This window comes from Delphinapterus leucas, chromosome 18 (genome assembly GCF_059928025.1).
Source record: "Delphinapterus leucas isolate spDelLeu-1000000601 "Yukka" chromosome 18, BTC_Dleu_Yukka2, whole genome shotgun sequence".
Taxonomy (NCBI): Eukaryota; Metazoa; Chordata; class Mammalia; order Artiodactyla; family Monodontidae; genus Delphinapterus; species Delphinapterus leucas.
This window is the reverse complement of record NC_143146.1, coordinates 63,532,406-63,551,643: the sequence shown is the minus strand read 5'-3', so window position 1 is coordinate 63,551,643 and position 19,238 is coordinate 63,532,406. Positions and strand designations below refer to the sequence as shown.

Genomic DNA, 19,238 nt, shown 5'->3' with positions numbered 1-19,238 from the left:
TACCGATTCATGTAATAAACATACATTGAATACTTACTGCATACCTTGGTAAATGTTGTTACTGGGAACATGAAATAATTTTCAAACTTTTTTCCCCCCAAATATGGCTTATTTCTCATGAAACACCATGAAATTGCTTTAGGCAATGGATATACTGAATGAAACTTTGACCTCTGAGGACGACGTTAAGTTTAAAGGGTATAAATGTATAAAGGAGCATGAAGATTATACAGACAAAGCATTTGAAAAACTTTGTTGCCGGGAAGCAGGTATGTGTCCCTTCAAAGCTGCAGGTGAGAGGAACCGTTTTACGGGCAGTCATCTCGAATCCTCTCCTCCTCACTCGCATCCCGTGATTTGACTGTCCCCTGCCCCCCACCTCACCCCGAACTGGACGGAGACCTGGCCCCTCTGACTCTGCCCACCCCAGGGGTCACACCCTCTGAGACCCGCCCTCCTCTCTGCCCCACAGCGTCTCCTGGGGCTGTTTCACCTGCCCCCTCAGCTTCCGCTTCTCCCGGTCCACACTCACCTATCTTTCTCAGGATCTGCTGGATGGCTCCATAGACAAGTCCCACTAGCATCTCAGACTCGGCGTGTGTACAATCCAGCTTCTGAGCCCTATCTTCCCAGGGAGTCTTTATTTCCGGTGATGCCCTCACCAGGCCGACAGCCCTGCTGTCATGCCTGGCCTGGTGGTTTCTACTCTGAGATGTCCCTGAGTCTTCTCCTCTTTCATTCCCTCTGCCCTGTCCTGTCTCAGCGGTGCGTGTGGTGGGAAACACATGGGCTTTGGAGACCGTACGGAGTTCGAATCCCAGGTGGTGCTGCCACTTTCTGACGGTGTGCCCTTTCACAAGCTACTTCAGATCTCTGAATCTCAGTTTCCCCTTAAGAGTGAGAATAGTACTCGCCACACAGGCTTACTGTGAGGACTAAAGTGAAAATTGATATATTAGGTGCTTAATTTAATATCTGCTCTTCCCTTAATTTTCCCTTTCCCTTCCCTCACCGAATTGCTTTAGTCTCCTATGCATCCTCCCTTTCTCTAGTATTTCCCCTTCATTCTCTATGTAATTGCTACAGTCATCTTGTCATATTATTATCCTACTCAAATTTTGTTTTGATAATGCCTGTAGGATACAGTCTGTTGCACATAGTATCACATTTAACACTGCGTGGCGTGATCCTGTGGTGACCCCCCCTTTCCTGCCCCATCACCCCCTCTCTCTTTCCACAGATGACGGGATCCACAAAGCCTGCTGGAGCCCCATCTTCCCTTGCAGCTATGTGAGCAATCACACACCCTGGCTTGCCTCCATTTCCTCTTCCTGGAATCATACACTTTGCCTCATTTCTACCTGGAAAAGTCTTTATTCAATTCAGCAGGCATCTTGTGGAGAATCTCCCTTCTGCCAGACTGTGCTAGGTGGGAGGGACCTCAGAGATGAATGAAACCTGGGTCTGCCCTCAGAATCACAGAATTGTCATGAGCCAAAGAAAGGAAGCACAAAACATGCTTTCTGAGCCCCAGTACTAATCACTGCTCGAGTGCCAGCTGGTTGGAGAGTCGGGGGGTACCTCTCCTACACAGCTTGGCATTCCAGGGAGCTTGGGCTTTATCCTGTGTGATGGCTTTCAGTCAAAGGGAATTAAATGTTATTCGTGATGGAGAAAGATCACGCTGGCTGCCATGTGAAGGATGCGTGGAGGGGCAGGCCTGAGGGCAGGAGACTGGTCCAGGTGGGAAATGACAGGTACACAGGGCAGGGCAGTGCAGTGACAATAGACACCAGGTGTGAACTGCTGAGTGTGGGGACTGAGGAAGAGAAGAGGGTCCCAGTCTTCTAATTCAGATGGACAAGGCTATCACCAGCCAAACAGGTGCATACGTCACGCAGAGGGAGGTCAGTAGAGATAACGTAATGGTTTAAATTTGTAAAATATTGAGTTTAGGTCTTTCTGAGCATCAGCTGGAGGTTTTTAGAAGGTGATAGCTGAGTAAGGCCAAAGCTCTGGGGCAAATCAGGGCTTCCTTAGCATATGCACAGTATTTCAACCTTGATGGTGGTGGAAAACACCTAGGCACTGGGGCTGGAGTGAGAAGGAAATGGAGCTTAGGACAGGCGCTTGTATTGTTTAAACAAGTTTTGGGAGAATCAGAAGAGAGTGAAGCCAAAGAAGGAGAGAAGGTTCTGGAAGGAGCCTCAGGGCTTGGCAGTATCAACTGGAAGAGAAAGACCAAGTGAGGCAGGTTGAGTAACAGCCCACAGGGTCTGGTTATCAAGGGCCCTGAGTGGCCTCAGTGTGAGCAATTCCAGCGAAAAGAATCAAATCAAAGGTTCTTCTTTGCGTGAGTTCCTCTGGGAAGAGAAGAGAGTGAATTATAAGTCTCAAAAGACATGGCTGCTTTTTTTTTAAAAAAACACTTCATTAATTTGATGCTGAAAACGGTCTCTTAAACTGGGCTCCCGTAATTACTATTCAGGCTGAACAATTTCCCATATGTTTACTGACATCTGTATTTCTCTTGTGAATTATGTGCTCACATCCTTTATCCATTTTTCTACTGAAAATGGCATGTTTGTTTTTTTCTTTATAAGGCTCATTTAAATTGAACCTTTGCCTGACATACGTATTGCAAATAGTTTCCCCAGTTGGTCTTTAGATCTCATTTATAGTAACAACAGCAGATATGTGTGAGAGTGTGTGTGTGTGTGAGTGTGTGTGTGTGTGTGTGTGTACATATAACTTGGGAATTAACTTTACAAGAATCATGCAGAGCATATGAAGGAAACTATAAAATCTTACTGAGGTATTTAAAGATTATTTGAATAAATGTAGAGAAATAACACTGTTCTGTATTGGAAATATTCATTCCAAATAAATATATGGATTTTTGGCAATTTCAATCAAAAGCACAATAGGATTTTTTTCTGGTGTGAGGAGATCTTGGAGATTCTTAACTAGCCACAAAATTTAGAAAAGAAGAGCATTGAGGGGCACTTGCCCTTCCAAATATCAAACTGTATTATATAAATTATAGTCGTTAAAACAATGTGATACTAGCACCAGAATAAAAAAAGTAATGAAAAAAGAGAAAGTTTAGAAACAAACTCTAGTATGTATCATAATTTAGCATATGCTAAAAGTCACATCATAAGTCAATGGGAAAAGAAAGAATTACTCAAATAAATGCTCTAGGACCAACTGGTTAACAGTTTGGGGGAAATTGTGAAATCAGACGCTATATAATGATACAACAAAATAAATTCCAAAATAAAATCAAAGAGTGAAAAAATGTAAAAAAATGAAGTTATATGTCAGAAAATAAAGTGAAAGAAAATATAGGTATTTTTTTTGGCTAGAGAAGAGTTAGCTATTCAAAATACATAGGAAAAAAAATCACAGAATAAATTAGTAATAGATTCAGCTTTAACAGTGAAAGCCTTTGGTAAAGAAAATATTATAAAAGTAGCCCCTAGCATTGTCATTTTCAGTAGTTTACCTAGGGAAAATCATCATAAATGTCAAAAAAATTAAATACAAATGAGTTCATTAAAGTGTTGTCTATAATAGTCAAAAATTCTAGCAATCTAAAAATCCAGCAAAAAAGAATTAGTTAGGTTATAATATATCCATGAAACAGAATACCATGTTTTCTTTAAAATGGTGGTGTAGAACAATATTTAATAATACAGGTATGGTATGTTGCTAATTGAAAAGAACAAGTTATAAAAGGGTGTGTAACATTTGGCCCCTTTTTTGTTTCAAAACGAAGCAGAAACTATATGCGAGAAGGAAATTTTGAAATTTTAGGTCTCTGGAGAGTGGGATTGTGGTAATTTTTGTTTCCTTCTTCTACTTATCTGATCTCCAGAGTTCTTATAATGAAACATACTAATAAATAAAGAAAATGATAACACAAGTTATTTTTTAAATTAAGGTAATGGAACAGTTGCATTTCTGTGGAACCTGACTAAAGTTCACATAAATGCCTCAAGAATTTGTCCATCCATGCCGTTAATATTTCTTCAGCGTTAAATACATTGGCTAGTCAGTCAAATGTTAATAATAAAAGTGAAACAATTTTAAACCTGTTTATAATTTCAGTCTTGTAAGTTATGATCTATCTATGTCTTAGTCTATTCAGGCCACTGTAACAAAATACCATAAACTGGGAGACTTATAAACAACATTTATTTTGCACAGTTATGGAGGCTGGAAAGTCCAAGACCATGATGCTGGCAGATTCAGGGTCTGGTGAGGGCCCAATTCCATCTTTTTGCTGTGTCCTCACTTAGCGGAAAAGATGAGGGAGCTCTCTGAGGTCTGTTTCATAGGAGCATTAATCCTATTCGTGAGGCTCCACCCTCATGACCTAATCACCTCTCCACAGCCCCTCGTCCTAATACCATCACACTGGGCATTAAGTTTCAGCATATGAATTCGAGGGGGCACACAAACATTCGGTCCATAGCAATCTGTATTAGATTGAGGGTCTTGATTTCTCTGCTTTTGAAGTTACCAGCTGATGGACTCCAGGTTTCCTAAGAACTATTTCTTGCAGTTAGTCACACTTTGACTGCTTTGAGATCAACGAGTTATTTCCTTATACCCAGGGTTGTTCATTCCAGATGCTGCCACTGCAGAGGACAGGAGACAGTGGGATGCTGGGTCTCCTCAGACTCTGCTGCAAATGATGGCCACGGCCGACATCACCTCCACCTGCTCCACTGTGCCTGAGGGTGAAGCTGACATCAGTGGCACAAATTGTCAGCAAGAGGAGAGCGAGGCCCCAAAGGCAGCTGTGTTCACCCCAAATGCTTGTGCTCACCCTGACTTGACAGTTCTCAGTTTTCAGTACAATCCCGATAGATTTGTATTAAATGCCTTTCAAAGATTTTGTTTTGGTTTCTACCCTACCTCTGCAGAGACTTGCCTACTAATTATCCTAGACAATTGGCCACTGTAACTATGAGAATGTAAGGGAAGAAAGATCCAGGTTCCCATCTTCCTCCCAAGGAGGGACAGGTGGCTTCATTTGCCTTCCTGTGCTAGGCTAATAACTCCCTTGCAGTTTCTTAGAGGGTCGTTTTTTCCTCAGTAACATCAGAACTGAAATATTAGCTGTCCCACAAGATTTAGAGAGTCAGTGCAAAGATACATATTAGCTTGCTTTGCAAACCAAAGTGCTATTTCCATGTTAGCAGTGTTTAGGATATGATGATATTTTCAACCTAAATTCTTCCATTTTCATTTGGGCTTCTGGCATAGTCTTTCCTTAGCAGAGAGTCCCAGCAATATCTGGATGTGATCTTACAGGTGGTGGAGATTTTTATTGCTTATTTCCTATGTTCTTCTTGATAACGTGGGGCTGGGGGAGAGCTAAAATTTATACCCATCTTATAAGTTGAAGTCTGTAAGTATATCACTGAGATTAGTAATTAAAAGTGTGTGAATTGACCCATATTTATACTATTACAGAATATATTGCATATCATCAAATTTACAAGAAAGGGCTTGCAAACATAATACAATTTAATCCATCCTAAGCCAATGAGACAGTAAGAGGGGAAACCTAATTTAAAATAAATAGAAATGTCAACACACCAAAACAGCCAGTTTACAGGGCAAAAAATGACTCTCCTGCCCAACAGTACATGATAATATTGTCACTAAACTTTTCTGTATCTCAGCTTCCTTGCTAATAAAATGAGGGGTAGGATTAGGTGACCTCCAAGGATCTCACATTCTGTGATTTTATAAAAACTCAAATGAAGAAGCATTTTTAGTTTCAATAATCCAGGCTCCTTTTCAGACGGCCGAGTGATCGTGATTGAAGGCATTCCAGAAAACAGGAAACGGTGGCGGCTTGAAACGCCGGGAACTTTAATGAGTGTTTTGACAGCAGCACATCTAACAAGTAGCTCATTTTCTGCCAACGATGGAGAATTTGGTATGTAGTTTACTTTTAAGAACATAGTCCCCTGTGGAATTTTGTCAGAGGTGTAAATGCAGAATGGGGATAAAAATAGCCTGGAGAGAGAATTGGGAGGGTGTCTAAGCCTTTTCAGAAGCTGATTTGCTTTGTCCAAGCCTGTTCCAAACGCCATTAACAAAAGACTTGAACTTCTGAGAAAAGTAGGATCATTTTCTGTAATGTGATGGGTTGACAAGTGATGAAAAGCTAGGTAGGAAGGACCAGTGGCTTTGTAGGTGATGAGCTAGTGCTTAGTGCTACCTCACAGAGCCCGTTTATTCTGACAGCTCTTCAGCAGACTCAAATTACCATCCTGGGGGCCGTAAAATACATCTTAATATAGTTTTTTTCGGCTTTGGGTTTTTCTTGCCTCCAATGTTTAGCAAGATTATGCTGCTGTTGACTTTAAGGGAAACCAACCGTTACTTTCTAAAGTTGGAGGGAATTCCTGTCACAGTGGGGATTTGGTCCTCCAATGGGTGTGCAGGTGTAAACTGCTACGAGCAAAGCCATTTGGGGCAGGCAGGTATCAAACAGAGAACACCTGCGCAGGGGCGAGGTTTCAGGTCTGGGGTTGCTGAGATGCGAGGCTGAGGCGGAGCGGAGGCCTGGTTAGAAACCTGACAGTGATGGAGGCGGATGTGTGCTTACAAAGTTAAAGAACAGCACTGAGAATAATGCAAGAGTCGTACCCGACTGTTTCTGAAGAGTGGGTCTGCCCGTTTGTGAAGCTCAAGAGAAGGGGAATATTTGTGAAAGGTGAGTCTGAAAGAATGGACAGCATTTTATTGAGGAACGAATATTTCAGGTGGGGAGAACTTGCAGATCCACAGGCCTGAGAGACTGAGAAAGACGGTATGGGCTTCCCTGGTGGTGCAGTGGTTGAGAGTCCGCCTGCCAATGCAGGGGACACAGGTTCGTGCCCCGGTCCGGGAAGATCCCACATGCCGCGGAGTGGCTGGGTCAGTGAGCCATGGCCGCTGAGCCTGCGCGTCTGGAAGGTCTGCGTACCCAAAAAAAAAAAAGAAAAAAAAAGAAAGACGGTATGGCTAAAATCTAGGCGCCAGAGAAGGGACCAGAGTCCCTGAGTAGATGAAGTCCTTCGGTGTTATTACTTATCTCAGCTGCCACACTTAAAACTCAAGGCGGGGGTGGCAGTGCAGTGGGGAGAGAGAGAGGAAATGCCTCCCTGCCTTCAAGGCTCTCTTTCAAGTACCTTCAAACCACAGACGGCAGTGTGATTGCATGTCTGCCCCCTCCCCTTCTATCCTGGGATAGAAACATCATCTGTAAGGATGCGGCTGGGGGCCGGTGGGGAAGAAGTTTTGGGCTGGCCTGGCTTGGCCTGGAGGCCAAGGGCTGGGGCCACAGACCAGGTAGGAGGGGGGCGCCCATCTTTTAGGACACTGCGATGGTGACATACTGGTGACTATGATGTGTCTTCTTGGGTTTGTTCCTGTGCTTCTTGGAGAGAGTCATAGAAAACTTCATTTGATCTTGCATACCAAATTAATTAATTCATGAACTGACTGCATTTTCAAATGGATGGCTTTACATTAGGCATATATGAGTAATTTAATCTAACAAGTGGGATTAAACATAGGAATTTGCCTCTAAGGGTAGCATTCAAAGCAAAATGTAGGTATTTTCTTTTGTAACCTGCTAAAGGTGCAGGCATGCCCTCCCACCCGAGCTGTGTTTTCTCTGCTCTTTCAGCCTCTCACTCTGTTGTTGGCCTCACCCCATCTTTCCTATCCCTGTAGCAAGCTTGACTTCCTGTCTCTGGTCATCTCTTCTTTCTTTACCTCTCCCTCTGCACCCCTGCCAGATACTCCTAAAAATCCTTTTAAATCCTGCAAAAGATTCTCCCATACCCTCAGGATAAAATGCAGACTCTGCAGACTCTAAGTGCCTTCAAGATCGGATGGCCTCTCCCAGCACCAGGGCTGCTAGCACTTCTCCATCAGCAAATATTTCTCCCTCAGTTTAGAAAGGTGAGTCTTTCTAAAGACTCCTCCCTTTGCCAAAGTAATTCCTCCTGTAAGATTTCACTCTGATGCAACCTCCCGGCCATTCCTGATGTTTTACCAGCAGATACCCTTCCCTCCCTGCTTTTCGCTATATTGCCGAACAGGGCTTTACAAAGGTGTCTGGAATATAGGAGATTCTTAATCAGTTAATAATTGGAATGAATGAGTGGAAGAGCCTGTAACTTGATTGACATGCTTCCCTTTAATCCAAAAAATTCTAATAAGCTTTCTGTAAATCCTCAAGTTTGTCTACGGTCTCTCTGTCTTTTCTCTGTTAGTTGCCTCTGACAATTTCACATGAATTCAGTCTCATACTTAAATTCGTTCACACTCAAATATTGGTTAAAGGCATGAAAGACATTTCCTTATTATGTTTATCATTTAAATTCAGGCCATAAAAAGATGCAGTAGCAATTGTATTTGAAATTTTAGAGATTGCTATTAAAAACCTGGATCTCAATTAAACTACTGCCTGTGTACCACTGACAAGGAACCACTGGTTTTTTGTTTGTTTTTATAAATTTATTTATTTATTTTTGGCTGCATTGGGTCTTCGTTGCTGCACGTGGGCTTTCTCTAGCTGTGGCGAGCGGGGGCTACTCTGTTGTGTTGTGCGGACTTCTCATTGCGGTGGCTTCTTTTTGCGGTGGCTTCTCTTGTTGTGGAGTATGGGCTGTAGGTGGGCAGGCTTCATCAGTAGTTGTGGCTCGCGGGCTCAGTAGTTGTGGCTCATGGGCTCTAGAGCTCAGGCTCAGTAGTTGGGGTGCACGGGCCCAGCTGCTCCGTGGTATGTGGGACCCTCCAGGACCAGGGCTCGAACCCATGTCCCCTGCATTGGCAGGCAGATTCTTAACCACTGCAACACCAGAGAAGCCCAGAACCACTGTTTTTGTGTTTTTGTGTTTTTGTTTTATTTTTGTTTTTGTTTTTTTTGGGATTGAAACACCTCCCTGCCATGGAAGCCCGAGTCTTAACACTGGACCATCAGGAAGTCCCCCAGGAACCACTGTTTTAAATGCCTGAGAAAACATCAGGGCACGTCTCCTTTGCATTCCTCTAAGTTTGGTTTCCCTGCTTAATATCCCACAAGACACTGTAATTCTCTGATCATAAAAGTAAAGTTCACTTTAGTTTCCTGTTTAATATCTTTCTTCCTCACTAGACTATAAGCTTCTGAGAGCTTTGTCTTGATCACCACCCCACTTGGCCTCTCCATCCCTAGCGCCTGGTATATTGCCCAGAACTTAGTAAGTCACCATGCCTTTGTTTTTGTTTTTTGTTTTGTGGTACGCGGGCCTCTCACTGTTGTGGCCTCGCCCGTTGCGGAGCACAGGCTCCGGACGCGCAGGCCCAGCGGCCATGGCTCACGGGCCCAGCCGCTCTGCGGCATGTGGGATCCTCCCGGACTGGGGCACGAACCCGTGTACCCTGCATCGGCAGGCGGACTCTCAACCACTGCGCCACCAGGGAAGCCCCACCATGTCTTTGTGAATGAAAATACAGCCATAGCACGTTTTTACTATCACTTTATGTAAAGGCATGGGATTGCCAATATTTGTATTGCTATCAAGTTGGATAAGGAAATTACAATGCTAATTATTCTTACAGCTCTATGGAGTCTTTGTAAAGACTTTCTGCATGTGTAGATTTTAATAACTTTGATTACAGGTGTAATAGACACAATTTATAAAGGCATTTAAGGATTTGTTGTCGTACATTTAAGCATGATTCATATATCGTTTGTCAGTCTTTAGCTTAAATATCCAACTCCTTGAAGATAAATTCCTTTGATGTTTCTAGTTCTAAATTCCATTTGAAAATGAGCGTTTGGACTTTTCCTCAGTGGTTAAGAATGGTTAAGAATAGTGTTAAGAATCTGGCGCAGTGGTTAAGAATCTGCCTGCCAATGCAGGGGACACGGGTTTGAGCCCTGGTCCGGGAAGATCCCACATGCCGTGGAGCAACTAAGCCCGTGTGCCACAACTACTGAGCCTGCGCTCTAGAACTCGCGAGCCACAACTAGTGAGCCTGTGCACCACAACTACTGAGCCCGCATGCCACAACTACTGAAGCCTGTCCACCTAGAGCCCATGCTCCGCAACAAGAGAAACCACTGTAATGAGAAGCCCGTGCACCGCAACGAAGAGTAGCCCCAGCTCTCTGCCACTAGAGAAAGCCCACGCACAGCAACGAAGACCCAATGCAAAAAAAATAAATAAATAAAATTAATTAATTAAAAATAAATAAATAAAAATGAGGGTTTATCAAGTACATGTTTAATTTGTGCTAATTTTAAAAAGTTTGAAATAGCAAGACTTTACAAAATCCTTTTAAATGAATCTAACTAGTAAGAGTGACACTCTTTCAAAGAGAAGTATTTTTTTACATGTGCATAATTAATTCAGGTCAGTAATTTTGTTTATAGTTTAACCACTCCAAGGGAATCCTTGGTGGGAAGGTAACCTCTATTTTTCTAGTGTAAGTTTTCAGGCCACACAGTTGCCTTGGTAACATCATAGTTGCACATCCTGATAACAGCTGATTTACATTTCTGTAGTTAGCCTTTCATTCTTTCTTCTATCCTGTTAAACAAAAATAAGAGCCTCCTAAAACTGTCTTCCTAAGACAGGAAAATAAAAACTGTCAGATTCCCACACCAGGAGGAATACTCTGGCTTGCTTTTAATTAGCCAGACTACCTCATAGATGAGATATATCAATCTGTTTCATTTGTTTAATGCGCTTTAGGAAGTAACATGGGCTATGATTTGGGATGAAATATGTTGATTTAAATAGGTAAATGTAAGTGTGGTGAGATTTCTGCTTGTGTGTACATGAGCAGTCATGTAACAGTTTACTGAAAAAAAATTTTAAAAGCCACACTTTGCTCTTAATTCCGCCTTTGGAGGAAAGTTCCTATTTTTAATCCCACTTGCTAACAGAGGGTAGGGATTTTTTTTTTTCCTGGAGACTAAAGTGAAATACTCTTTAGACACCTAGGAACCAGATGGTTGTACAGTTTGTGTGGGAAAGGTATGTTATGATAGATTACAAACATGAGCACAGTCCTTCACTCTTCCCTGTATCCATGCCCTTTGCAGTATGACTTTGCAGCTCCTCTGTCATTAAATGTTTTTCTTCCCCTCTTCCCTTGAGTCTTGACTGGCCTTGTGATTTGCTTAGGCCAGTAGAATGCACCGGAAGTGATGGTGTGGCAAATCTGAGTATTTAAGGAGCTTCTGCTCTTTCTTTTGGAATCCTGTCCATCTCTCAACTAGCTCCAGTTGCCCTGCTGGAAAATGAGGGACCGTGTGGAACAGAGAGACAAGCCGTCCCAAGTGAAGCCATGCTAGACCAGCCAACCTCCAGGTGGCCAGGCAAGTGACTGCAGATGCCATGAGGGGCCCAGCTGAGACTGGAAGAGCCGACCAGCTGAACCCAGCCCAAATCGCCCAACTGCAGAATTGTGACCTATATAAATGGTTACTGTTTTAAGCCACTAAGTTATGTGGTAGTTTATTATTCTGGAAAAGCTAACTATTGTAGACATACTTAGCAAAATTCCTAAAGTGGTAGTTGAAAGTAGGCTAGCTCTACATAATTTTAAAGCCCACTTAAGAAACCAGCATTTTAAATTCTCTGTGAATTCTTTTAGTTCTTTTGTGGATTCTTTTAAGAAAATCTGTCTCAACAATGTTCTTGATTGCACCCAGGTTTTTGTAGGGAAAAAAACAGACATCATTGACAGGCATATGAAAAGATGCTCAACATCATTAATCATCAGTAACTTTAAATCAAAACCACAAAGAGGGGCTTCCCTGGTGGCACAGTGGTTAAGAATCCGCCTGCCAATGCAGGGGACACGGGTTCGAGCCCTGCACCTGGAAGATCCCACACGCCACGGAGCTACTTGAGCCCGCGTGCCGCAACTAATGAAGCCCACGTGCCTGGAGCCCATGCTCCACAACAAGAGAAGCCACTGCAATGAGAAGTCCGAGCACTACAACGAAGAGTAGCCCCCACTGCCACAACTAAAGAAAGCCCGCGTGCAGCAATGAAGACCCGACACAGCCAAAAATAATAAATAAAAATTTTAAAAAACAAAACAAAACAAAAACCACAAAGACCTATCATCTCACACTCATTCGATGGCCACCATAAAAAAAAAAAAAACACCAGAAAATAACAAGTATGTGGAATAATTGGAACCCTTATGCACCACTGGTAGAATTGTAAAATAGTGCAGCCATTATGGAAAATGGTATGGCAGTTCCTTAAAAAATTTAAAATAGAACTGCCTGATCCAGCAATCCCTAGTCTGGGTATATATACAAAAGAATTGAAAACAAGGTCTCGAAGAGATGTTTTTGCACACCCATGTTCAATGTACCATTATTCACAATAGCTAAGATGTGGAAGCAACCTAAATGTTCATCAGTGGATGAATGGATAAAGAAAATGTGGTATATACATACAATAGATTATTATTCAGTGTTAAAAAAGAAAGAAATCCTGTCATAAGCTACAACATAGGTGAACCTTGAGGACATTATGCTAAGTGAAGTAAACCAGTCTTGAAAGATAAATACTGCAAGATTCCCCTTAGGTGAGGTATTTACAGGAGTCAAATTCTTAAAAAGTATAATGGTGATTTCCAGAGGCTGGGGGGAGGGGGATATAGGGAGTTGTTTTTCAGTGGGAGTAGAGTTTCAGTCACGCAAGATGAAAAAGTTCTAGAGAGCTGCTGTACAACAATGCATATAGTTAACAATACTGTACTGTACACTTGGAAATTGTTAAGAGGGTAAATTTATGTTATTTTTTCTTTTACCACAAACAAAAAAATCTCAGACATCGACTCAAAAAGCAATTCAGAATTCCTTGTCTCATGAATTGTTTTATTATGGTCTCTTTGAATTGGGATCCAAAAAAATTTGATTGATATGTTAAAAAAATAACAATTCAGAGGAGTAATACTGTGAATGTGAGGAATTTTAGTTATACCTTATCCAATTTTTTCACCTATATTTTCATTTTTATGAATATACAAGAGTGATATGATTAAAAATGTATGCTTAGGAAGGATTAAAAGAGTTCTTATAGTAATTTATAGAAAATATAAATTCTGGGCTTCCCTGGTGGCGCAGTTGTTGAGAGTCCGCCTGCCGATGCAGGGGACACGGGTTCGTGCCCCGGTCCGGGAAGATCCCACATGCCGCGGAGCGGCTGGGCCTGTGAGCCATGGCCGCTGAGCCTGCGCATCCAGAGCCTGTGCTCCGCAACAGTGAGAGGCCCGTGTACTGCAAAAAAAAAAAAAAAAAAAAAAAATATATATATATAAATTCTAAGGGCTAAGAAAACATTGTCCCATTTTATTGGGAACATTTTCTTTGCTATTGGTGTATAAAATATGTGCATCTCATAATCATTGGAATCTTAGAGTTGTTGAGGGGATGCTGCTTTCTATAAAGAAATTAAATATTGTACTACCTTCATTCTGATTTTTTTCCCAAGAGAAAAAAAGTACATTTTTTTTTAAATTTTAATTTTTAAGAGTCTGGCTTACCTCATTCTTTTTTTAGTGTTTGCAAAGTATTTAATAGTATGTGGGCATTATTTGAAATCACAAGAGTCAAGATTTTTTTTTTTTGGCTGAGCCGTGGGGCTTGCAGGGTCTTAGTTCCCCAACCAGAGATTGAACCCACACCCTTGGCAGTGAAGGCACGGAGTCCTAACCGCTGGACCGCCAGGGAATTCCCAAAAAGTACATTTTAAATAACAACAATTAATTCACCCCCTCACCTCCTTCCTCCCCTCACCAAAAAAGATAAAATTGTGGGTGTGTGCTTTGGGTTTTCTATGCAGACATCAGTGATTAACCGTAACCATAAACTGAATACTGGGTATAAAAACAACGAAGGATAAGGGTAGTGCAATAATGTTGGAAAGTCTTAAGTTTTTACAAGATTTTCTTAAATTTTCTATACAATCAAAGCATCTACTCCCAAAGTGGGATTATTTTGTCTCTTCATCTCTGATCCTTATTCTTCTTTCTCTTGTGTTGCCTACTACCTTCAGTACAATGCGGAATAGTTGGTGTCAGTTGTCACCTGTCTATTCTCTGTTTTTAGTGGAAATTATTCAAAGGTTTTACCATTGTGGTTGATGTTCAATATAGGATTTTTAGTATATGTCCCTCTTGAGATGTATAGGCTGGGATGCTTTAATCTCTCTTTCTGTCATTTAACAGTGGGACCATTAAAACAATGGCTTCCTAAAGAAGAGGGGAAGGTAGAAGTGGCCTCTGACATTGAAGTAGAAGAAGAACAACCAGCACCAAGATCTGATGATGATGATACGTAAGTAGGTCATACCTAGATGCCGAAGGGAAGCGCGGGATATAGTAAAAATGGTAAAAAGTTAAAATGCTGTTGTTGAGGCATAGAATATAGCCTCAAAGACCCAGCTAAGGAGACCAAGTTTTCTTATATACATGGGTTTGTCTCTGGGTTCTCCATTCTTTTCCAATGGCTTTGTTTTCCCTTCCTGCATCAGTGATATTCTGTCAGTTACTATGGCTTTATTGTACCTTTTGATATCTGGTATGGCTAGTCCTCACAGCTTCCTCTAGTCTCCATATCATTTTCTTCAAAATTATCTTCGCTGTTGCTTTTTACTCAACGTATACATCCTTTCATTCTCTTGTAAAGTGTCATGAAAAAGCTTGTTGGGATTTTGATGAGAATGAGATTACATTTGTTGATTAATTTATGGGAATTCACATCTTTGTGATTATAAGTCTTAACATCCATGAATATAGTATAGCTCTCCATCTATTTATGCCTTTTAAAATATTCTTCAGTATTTTTATAGTTTTCTTCATGATATAGATACCACTTAACTTTTTTGTTGTTGCCATTATTAATGGGGTCATTTTTCTCCTACTACATTTTGGCTACTGCTAGTGTATGGAACACTATTGATGTTGTATCCTGTAACCTCACTGAACTCTCTAATTAGTTCTAAAATTTGGAGTCCTTTGAAGTTTAAAATTTTTATTATAATTTACTTTTAAAATAGGTAATATATTTACATGGTTCCAAATTCAAAAGGTATATTCTTTTCATAGTCTTTCTGCTATCTCATTACCTCTGCCACACAATTCCCCTCCCCAGAGTCAACCAATCCAATCTGCTTCTTGTGCATACTTCTTCTGAGAAATTCCATTAAAATGTAAGCAAATCTGTATACCTTGGTATGTGTATATTCCTTTTCTTTTTTATAGAAACAGTTTCATAATGTAGATACTATCTCGCAACTTCCTTTTATCACTTAACAGTGTATCTTGAGTACCTATCATAATATACAAACAGTAGTATATAGAGAGTTTAAATTCCCAGAACAGCAAAGTGTTGTGTCAAAGAGTATGTACGTTTGTAATTGGATAGTGTCAAATTGCCCTTCACAGAGGTTACACCTATGAACAGTTCCACTGACAGGGTATGGAAGTGCCTGTTTCCTTGTACATTTCCTTGCTCAGTGTGTTACCAAACTTAGGATCATTTCACAGTTGATAGATTTTAAAATGCCATTTCAGGTTTGTTTTAATTAGCATTTCTTTTATGAGTAAGGTTGCCTTTCCATATGCTTAAGATCCATCTTTATTTCCTCCTTTGGGAATTAGTTTTATTTATAGCCTTAGTCATTTAAAAAATTTAGGCTATTAACATTGTGTTGATTTGGGGAACTTTTTGTATTTTAGGGAAATTAGTCTTTTAGCTGTAATATGTTTCAAGAATATTTTCCCGTTTTTTGTTTGCTTTTTGATTGTATTTATAGTGACTTGTGCCATGAGGAAATTTCTTACTTTTGTTTACTTAGATTTATCAATTATTTAATAAAAAATGATACCAGAATTTTTTTAGTACTTTTATGATTTAGTTTTCTATTTAGTTAAATATTTTGTTCATCTTGAATTTTACTTGTACTGTAAAGTGTGGCTCTAACTTAATTTTTTCCCCAAATAACTCCTTACTTATTCCAATGCCATTTATTAAAAATCTTTATTTTTGATACCAATTTGAAGTGCCACTTTTATGATATACAACATTTTTATGTGTATTTCTATCCAATTCCAATTCTTTCTAGTCTAATTATTATAAACATGTTTATGATATGTTTTATTGTCTGGGGGGCCTTTCATTGTTCATAATTTTCCTGTCTAGTCTTACTTGTTTGTTTTTCCATGGGAACATTGGAATCAACCTGTCTAGCAAATAAAGGAGGGAGGAAGGAGGGAGGGAGGGAGGGAGGAGGGAGGGATGGAAGAAGGAAGGAAGGGAGGGAGGGAGGGAGGGAGGGAGGGAGGGGAGGGGAGAATTTTCTCAGCCTCTTCCTTTTTCTCCTGGCCTCTATTATTGCTGATGCGAAATCTGCTATCATCTAATTGTTTTTCCTTTGTAGATGTGCTAACTCTCTCCCTAGTACTTTCATAACTTACTTTTTCTTCTTTCATTCTTATGTTTTGGTATGATATCTCTAAGTCTGGATTTATCTTTTATCCTCCTTGGTTCACTTTCTTCTGAGAACTCATGACTTTCTTTAGTTCTGGAAATTTTTTACCTATTATTTCTCCAAATATCACTTTTCTTATTCCCTCCATTTTGGCTCTCCAATTAGATACATTCTAGAGCTTCTCAATCTGTCCCCAATAACACCTAGTTGTACGTTCATATTTTTTAAAAAAGTATTTATGTATTTAGGCTGCACCGGTTCTTAATTGTGGCATGCAGACTCTTAGTTGCGGCATGCATGCAGGATCTAGTTCCCCGATCCCTGGCCCCCCTGCCTTGGGAGCATGGAGTCTTGCCCACTGAACCACCAGGGAAGTCCCCTTTCATATTTTTTATTCTTTGTTTCAATCTAGGTGAATTCTTGAATACTGTTTTCCAATTCTCTCTGGGTATCATCTATTAGGTTTTTAACTTAAATGATTACATATTTCCTAATATTTATAATTATTTTTTCTTATATTTATATGTTCTTGCTTCATTCTTGCATAATTGTTTCCCATAATTTAAAAACATTTTAAAATGGATGTTGTGCTTTAATTTCTCTTGTTGAGCATACTTACTTTAAGGGCTTTATCAAAATCTTCTGTCGATGCCAATTATAAACAATCTATAATAAAGAATAGAAGAGAGTTTTATTCAAGCAAAACTGAGAACTATAGACCAGGAGCATAGACTCCACCAAGGAAGAAGAAAGCCCTCTGGAGAAGCATGGTTTTCAGTACAGTTTTATATCTTATCAGAACAAAGAACAAACATCAAACATGACAGGGGTACCTTCCTTCAAGGTTTCAAAAGAGCCATTAGCACATACACAGCGAGTCAGCATGACCTTGGTGTCTGGGAAGGGACCCTCATCTTTGAAGGAGTATTTTAGCATTGGTGTCATAGGAACAGGGATCATTTATCCCTATATTCAGAGTGGACACTTTTTTTTAAATTTATTTTTGGCTGCGTTGGGTCTTTGTTGCTGCACACGGGTTTTCTCTAGTTGCGAGGGGGGCTACTCTTCGTTGTGGTGTGCGGGCTTCTCATTGCGCGGGCTTCAGTAGTTGTGGCTCCCGGGTTCTAGAGCACAGGCTCAGTAGTTGTGGCGCATGGGCTTAGTTGCTTTGCGGCATGTGGGATCTTCCCGGACCAGGGCTTGAACCTGTGTCCCCTGCACTGGCAGGCGGATTCTTAACCTCTGTGCCACCAGGGAAGCTCCCAGAGTTGACACTCTTTAATGGTTAAAGCAGATGTACAAGTGTGTTTGGCCATAAGACAGGCTGTTCCAGGTCACATAAAGTATAGGCCAAATCATGTATAAGCCAGAATGACTTCCCCATACCCCAATATGTGAAAATTTCTTCCAGTGCCTCCATAAAAATAATTTCATCTCTTGGGCTTCCCTGGTGGCGCAGTGGTTGAGAGCCCGCCTGCTGATGCAGGGGACACGGGTTCGTGCTCCGGTCCGGAAAGATCCCACATGCCGCGGAATGGCTGGGCTTGTGAGCCATGGCCGCTGAGCCTGCGCGTCCGGAGCCTGTGCTCCGCAACGGGAGAGGCCACAACAGTGAGAGGCCCACGTCCCCAAAAATAAATAAATAAATAAAATAATAATAATTTCATCTCGAGTTTGTTCAATGGTCCAACTTAAAAAAAAAATTGTTGCCCACCTTACCTTTCTTACCATTAGATTTATTCTTGTGTTTTGGAATTTTAGTTTGCAGGCTCATTTTGTTTTGGAAGTTCTTTTGTATTTTGTGGGGTTTTTTTGGTTTTGTTTTTAAAATTTTCTTCCCTCCTTTCTTTCCTATCTCCTATATATCTGACAGGTTTTTGGTTTCTTCATTGGGTTCCCCTCTATTCTTCCTAAATGGAACCCTTGAAGAGCTGCTCTTCAGTGCAAGGGTGGTCTAGGAAAAAAGCTCAGGAATGTGGCTTCTCTGTCTTGGCTCAATCTCTGGGAGAAAAATACTTCCTGAGAAATTTATAACCATGGATTTGCCTTCACTCAGATTTGGAGTTTGAATTTACAACACTTGGATGGTCTAGAAACATGTACATTGAACAATTAACATTAAAATTAGCAGTAAGAGATTGTAATACTCTGGGATCTCTAGAAGAAATACATGTAGAACACTCTGGAGGGATATAGCCTCAATCCAGGTTACAGTGAATTTCTCACTGAAGCACTGCTGAAGATGAGCTCACAATTAAAGATTAAATCCACTACGAGAGACGGCAAACACAACAAATAGCTAAATTAGGTCATAAACAACTTCGGATAATATGAGTATTTAATATTTGCATAATAATTACTATTGTGTAGTTAAAATTATTTAATTAAAATAAGAAAACATGAGAAAAAAGCAGGTCTATCAAAAAAGAACAGGAAGATTTGATAATCAACCAATAGAACTTCTGAACGTGAAAAAAATCTTCCAATAGAAATTAAAATTCAGGAGTTTAAAAACAGGATAGAGTTAATGAAGGAATTAGTAACTAGAAGATAGATCTGAGGGGGAAAAAATGGTCGAAAATGTGAAAGAAGTGTTAAGAGGCACGAAGGCTCAATGTATATCTAAAAGGAATTCCAGAAGAGAATAAATGAAGAGCAATATTCAAAGCAATTATAGCCGTGAACTTTTTGGAATGATTGAAAGCCACGAAT

At 40.6% G+C, this 19,238-nt stretch overlaps 1 protein-coding gene across 1 annotated transcript in view; it reads left to right on the top strand.

The window, feature by feature from the left end:
* NEK5 (NIMA related kinase 5) overlaps positions 1-19,238 on the top strand; it is a 67,045-nt gene that overhangs the window by 42,194 nt on the left and 5,613 nt on the right. Inside the window, 5 exon segments of the mRNA XM_089899623.1 lie at positions 143-269; positions 4,213-4,263; positions 4,596-4,748; positions 5,822-5,959; positions 14,263-14,371. Of these exon segments, the coding sequence (XP_089755749.1) occupies positions 143-269; positions 4,213-4,263; positions 4,596-4,748; positions 5,822-5,959; positions 14,263-14,371 (578 nt within the window).